Source organism: Chinchilla lanigera, unplaced genomic scaffold (assembly GCF_000276665.1).
Source record: "Chinchilla lanigera isolate Chin_1 unplaced genomic scaffold, ChiLan1.0 scaffold00104, whole genome shotgun sequence".
Lineage (NCBI taxonomy): Eukaryota > Metazoa > Chordata > Mammalia > Rodentia > Chinchillidae > Chinchilla > Chinchilla lanigera.
Window position 1 is genome coordinate 5,238,025 of NW_004955505.1, and position 6,000 is coordinate 5,244,024.

The 6,000-nt window shown below is 40.9% G+C and overlaps 1 protein-coding gene across 1 annotated transcript in view; it reads left to right on the forward strand.

Moving 5' to 3' along the window:
* The window catches only part of Tmtc1 (transmembrane and tetratricopeptide repeat containing 1), a 253,886-nt gene that overhangs the window by 37,125 nt on the left and 210,761 nt on the right, over window positions 1-6,000 (forward strand). The window contains exons 5-6 of the mRNA XM_013505922.1: window positions 1,993-2,066; window positions 5,052-5,228. Of these exons, the coding sequence (XP_013361376.1) occupies window positions 1,993-2,066; window positions 5,052-5,228 (251 nt within the window). The remainder of the gene's footprint in view (window positions 1-1,992; window positions 2,067-5,051; window positions 5,229-6,000) is intronic.

The following is a 6,000-nucleotide window of genomic DNA, read 5'->3' on the forward strand; positions in this document are numbered from 1 at the left end:
ATATATATTTAGTACTATGGTGTATTAAATTCTGTAAATAATTATGTAAATTCTATAAATTACTATGTAAATAAAATAATATAGATATAATATGTAAGTATGTGATACATAATATGTAAATATATAAAATGTGTAAAATTTAGTACCCACCATACTAATGAATGAATGTTGTGAACTGAGGTACCACAGTATAATACTTCTGTAGCATTTAATATATACAATATTGTGATTATAAGCTGTAATGTAATTAGGAGTGATGTAATATAAACCAGAATAAATTAAGGTGGAATAAAATGTTATATTATAAAATATTAATGTAAGATTATATTTTATAGCTTTTAAATGTGTGATATGTTTATATTTTATAGACTGTTGAGTTTATCTGACCTTTCCCATGATTATATTTAGGCTATATAATCCTTAGCTAGAATAATGCGTAAATAGTAACTTTAATTTTCTCAGAGATGATGACTTTAATTTTGATTCCTCAAGGAATGTATAATGCACTGCAACACATTTTCTCCAGTGTACTTTAAAAATTTTCCTAGAGAATAAATAGTTGATAAGGAAATATTCTAAAGCCTTGCAAATATCTTCTACCTCAAAAAAAATTTTTATGCGTTAGGTTTAGCATTGGTTTTCAAGTGCTGGGGCTCTAACCCAGGACCTTGCACTGCTGGGCAAGTGCTCTCCCACTAAGCTACACTGAGCTCCATTTTTGATGTCCCTTGCTCTGCCTTTACTCTTTTGGAGGCAAAATGGTTTCTAACTCCCGCAGTCCTTGCGCACTGTTTTGCTGCCTTTTTAATGAGGGAAGAACTGGCCTTCTTTCTCATCCCTCGTTTGCCGTTGTATACTTGCATAGATGTCCTTCATTCACCCTCCGCGTGTGATCCATGTGGATGTATGGGTTTCTGTCTTTCCAGTGGTTTATAATACATTATGACTCTCATTTATTTCAGTATTAAAGTCACCTTAGCTGTGCTCAGTGAAAGCGCACTGTTGTTGGCTGCTGTGACCTTTTGACTGTCGTTTTTTTTCAGTACTTTCTGATTTTTTTGACATGGGAAGATGATCTTAGCTCCTCTGGCCTCTTCCCAAGCTCAGGCCTGTACTTAGCCTCTTTCCTAAGGAGCTGGGTGTTTCTTTAGGGGAGAATGGCTGTGGCCGGTGCCAGATGGCTCTTTACCACAGGGGTATGCTGCTTTTAAGCCCTTGCGGTGGCAGTTATGTACGTACACACTCATGTACACTTGTGTAGTAATCATGAGCTCGCACTCATTCTGTTTCTTGTTAAAAGTATAATTGCTCACCTACTGTTTTTCTTCTGTTCTGTAAATATTCTCTGTTCCATTATCAGTGTGATGCTACTGTCTGACACCCAGTGTTTGTTGAAAAGATTTTGTGTGCGTGTGTGGTGCTAGGGCTTGAACCTGAGGCCCTGTGTGCTGTAGGCAAGGGTTCTGTCACTGAGTTGCAGCCCCAGCTCTTAAAGGCTTTTGTGAGAAGTCAATAAATGAATAAACTTTGATGGTGTGAGTTGTCTTTCTACAGAGTAGAAGGTAAAGCATGAAAATTTGTCCTTCCTGTTTTTTTTCTTTGCCTTATTATTACATATACAGAGTCTGCCAAAAAAAAATGTACATACCTTTCAGGAAAATAAAAACTTGTATAAATATTTTAATACTAAATTATTATGACATCATGAAATTAGTATGTTACCTTTGGCCTGTACAGTTATAAGTGGTGCTCAGAGTGGTGGCCATTCGCTTCCAGACATTCGTTACTATAGCAAACTCCTGAAGTGTGCACACATTTGCTTCTGGACTCTATATGTATTAATCAGCTGTGGTTCATCCTAAAGGAGAATTTGAAGAACAGCGCATTTTCTATTTTATTACACCTTTCATTCATCTAAAATCAGAAACGTTTCTGCAAGATATTCTGAGAATAGCTTTCTGAGTTTAAATTTGTTGCTGTGTTAACTCGTAGGTGGCTGGGATTGTGGGCAGAGCTGACGTGTTGGCGTGCCTCCTGTTCCTGCTGGCCTTTCTCTCCTACACTAGGTATGTATGGCTGAGTGACAGCGCTGGGGACAGGAGGGGGACGCCTGGCGTGTGCGTGCTTGGTGAGCTGCAGGGACGGGAGCCCTTTTCTTACTCTGTGCGGGGCTCTTGTCTTTTCCATTCCCCCTTGGAACTGTACTGTATCATAGAAAAAAGTACTTGCCCAGTGCTAGGAACCTGTGCTCTTGCTTCCTGATTCCTTTTACTTAGAGTTTCTGGTTGAGAATGGAATTTGGAATTTTAGCTCTGAGCCAAAATGTACTGGCTGTAGCACTCTAGTCCGTTTGTCTGAGATCTGTTTTATTTCTCCTTACCTTTTTGGTCCTAACTTTTCTCCTCCTTTATTATCCTCACTGAACCAACCCAGAATTTAAAACAACAAGGCTAAAAAGAAAGTTGTGTTTCTGAGCTACTCCTTTCATCAAAATACAGATGCTTTTTGCCCTGGGAAAATCAAAAGCAATAAAACAATTTTCCGTTATACTGTGCCTTTACTCCCAAGCAGTCAGACCCTCACCTGTGTTATGTGGTATCCACGTAGGAAAAGGGGAGAGTTGGGAACGGAGAGTGACAGGGACAGAGGGATCCGGGCACAGAGTGTGGTCCGCATTCTGCCACATCACTGCTTCCTGGGGCAGTGCCTATGTAAGGTTCTGTGAACCTTGATCTGCAGATTGGTTCACTGAGGTTGATCTTATAGGCCTGTTTCAGAATCACTGTTCTATACCCATGGTTCTTCATCAGGAACATCTCCCTCCTTTCCCTGGTCCCTGTTCTCACCCTTTCCCTCCTGGAACTTTTGCTGACATCTGCAGATGTTTTGGTTAGCACAGCTGAAGGGGTGCTACTTACTGGGTTAATATATTGCTTAGTTATTGCGGGCTGGTCAGATCCTCAATCTCTCAAATGAGTGTATGCAAAAGCTAAATAAAAAGAGGAGAATGGGATGATTTCAGGGCTCCAGGAGGATCAAAACCCTTTCACAGAATTTGAGATTCTTTCAGGGCTAAAACCAAGACCTCCTCTGGGTGGCCCATATTTATTTGGTTATCAGAAGGAGGGAGGGGAGTACTCAAGAAGGGCAGAGTTACTCAAGTACTTCTCCAAGTAAGGTATTAAATTAATCCTTAATAAGGATTAAATTAATCCACCTAAGAGTGAGATGCCTGAGGCTATAGTCTTGATCCAGTTGAGATGGATCCAGGTGTCCTTGGCTGTGATCTTGTCTTATCCTTTGAGGCTTTCCGGCTTCATCCACCATTACAGGTTTGAGTAGAGATGAGTGACTCACAGAGGTTCATTTACTATGAGTCTGTTGCCCACTTCTAGACAAGTGGCCTAGGGTTTGGACAGGTTCACTAGTAAACATAAAAGCCATTTGGTTAATTTAAGTCCTGCTTGGGGATGCTTCATAGTGGTCTCCATTACTACTGGCATCTGGTGGGTCAAGGCCAAGGGTGCTGCTAAATAAGCATCCTAGGATCCAAGGATGGGCCCTGAACAGAGTCCACTGCAGGAAAGCTCCAGCAGCACTGAGATGTGAAACCCTGGTAGAAAACAGCGTAGGTCCTGGATAAACAAGGGAATGAATTAAGGCTCATGAAGATTTGGTACAAAGGGTGGAGCCTTTTCTTAGGATATTATTAGTCCTAGGTCCTGGCTTTGTGACCTCCCACTAAATCTGTAGTGACATGAACAGTGTCATGAAATCTTAAAATTTAGGCCCAAATTTAACACTTACTTCTTTACTCTGGTGTTGCACCAGAATTAATTGCTTTAATTTAAACTTTTTCTCTGGGCCTTCGTCTGTGTGCTGTTGTGTGGGAACCTGATTAGCTGGGCAGCGTATCCACAGCTGTGTGGCAGTGAGCTATGTTAGCACAGGTTGGTGGTATGCGTCCTGCTCCCCTTCACACGTTTATGGCGTAGACCAACTCCACAGACAAAAGCGTAAAAGGTGTGCGTAATTCATGAGATTGTTTGAAGGCTCAGCCGTAGGAAGACGTCGCACGCTCAGAAGTACTGGCCTTTACGTGAGGAATGGGAGCCAGCGGGCGAGGCGCCTGCTGAAGGGACAGGGATGTTTTGAGGGCCAGTTCTCTTTCATCCAGTGGAAAGGTTCGGTAGCACTGTGAAGTTTTTGAAAAGTCCTGTTGCAAGTTAAGCTGAGAAGAAATAAACTCTGCCTAATACATGCTCATGGAAGTAAGTTTTAAGATATGTGAGTGTGTTTTTTTTTTTGTGTGTTTTTTCTCCGGTACCGGGAACTGAACTCACGACCTTGCGCTTGCCAGGCAGGCGCTTTTGCCACTGAGCTAAATCCCCAGCCCAAGTTTTAAGATATGGATTGGACAAAAGAAAAGAAAAAGATGAAAATATCAGAGAGGAATGTGTCATATTTTGGCATATATATCCACCGACGTTTTTGTTTTGTATAGACACTTCAGTCTAATGATGACAGTGAGACTTGACATGAATAAACTAAGACGTTATTCAGTGCTCTCTTTGGTACGACACTCCCGTTTCACACTCAGGGGACACGAAGCCCAGGGAGCAGAGTAACTGCTTTGTCTGGCCCTGTTTGACCTGCAGAGTGGATTTGGACCTGGTGACTATCCGGAGCCGTGATTGTTGTTAGTAACTTGTATTGTTTCTTACAAAGTGTTCTCTTAAGCATCTTTCCGTCTCCCTAAGTATACCTCTGTGGTAGAATTTCATACGGCTTTTTAGCATTCATTTATTACATTCCCTATTTTTTCATAATTTGTAAATACCATAATGTAAGTACCAAGTTTAGTATTGTTAGACATTTACTTTTTTCTGTCTTAGCAATTTTAAGTGATTCTGTGGTGAATGTTTTTGAAGAAATCCTTGCTAACCTACTTACGTGCTTAGGGTACAATGAAACTGGTGCTAGATCTTATCTTTACATGTCTTCTGTTACCCACACTTCTGAGACTGCAAGACTGGCCCCCTGTCTTCCAGGAGTCTGGACCAGCATGGCGCTGGGGGCCGCCTCCCTCCTGCGGCTTCGCCCTTCTTCCTGCTGCTCAGTTTGCTCCTGGGGACCTGCGCGATGCTGGTGAAGGAGACGGGCGTCACAGTGTTCGGAGTGTGCTTGGTTTACGACTTCTTTTCCCTCTCCCACAATCAGGACAAGTCGTAAGTCACTTTAAAGATTTGATAGCAAGTGTCACTTGGAAGAGAATTACTTAAACCCTGATGGTTTCCCAAAATTGGATAATACTTTGTAAAATGCAATGTTATCTTATACTGTAATGTAATAAACAATGTTTATTCCATTAAGATAAACACATGCTATCTTCCTAAACTTTTCACACTTCTACAAAATTCATTAAGAGCTATGGAGTTTTGGGGAGCCCCAAGGTAGGCATTGAAAAAATACGCGTGTTGACAGCAAGTTTATACTGCCATTTGTTTTGGTCACACACCGTTAAGAGAATCTTCATTCACACAGAATGGTTGTGAATAGTAATGGTCTTTAGCCGCTTGCTTTGAATCTCTGAATATAATGAGTTGATCCCCCAGAGCGCACCACTAACTTGGAGTTTGTGCTTGCTCCAGGGATGGGGGTCACCTAAGTTTTAGGAAGAACCTCTTGGAATTTCGAGGCTAAACCGAACAGGAGCATTTACATGGCATTTTCAAGGACATGCTTAGTTAGTAGACTATTTTCATTTACAAAATTTAAGTCGCATTCATTTTATTTTGTGCCTTGTAGACAGTAGGAACAACTAAGGCACATTAAAAATTCAAGCACATACTGTAATTTTCTTCCCCTATCAAATGCACAATTACCTACAGTTTTACATGCAGACTTCATTTTTCAGTAATTATAAGCCCCTTATTTTTGAACTTTCGAAAACATGATTTATTTTCCTGCCTTGTCAAATGAAGGATTTTTTTTTTTTTT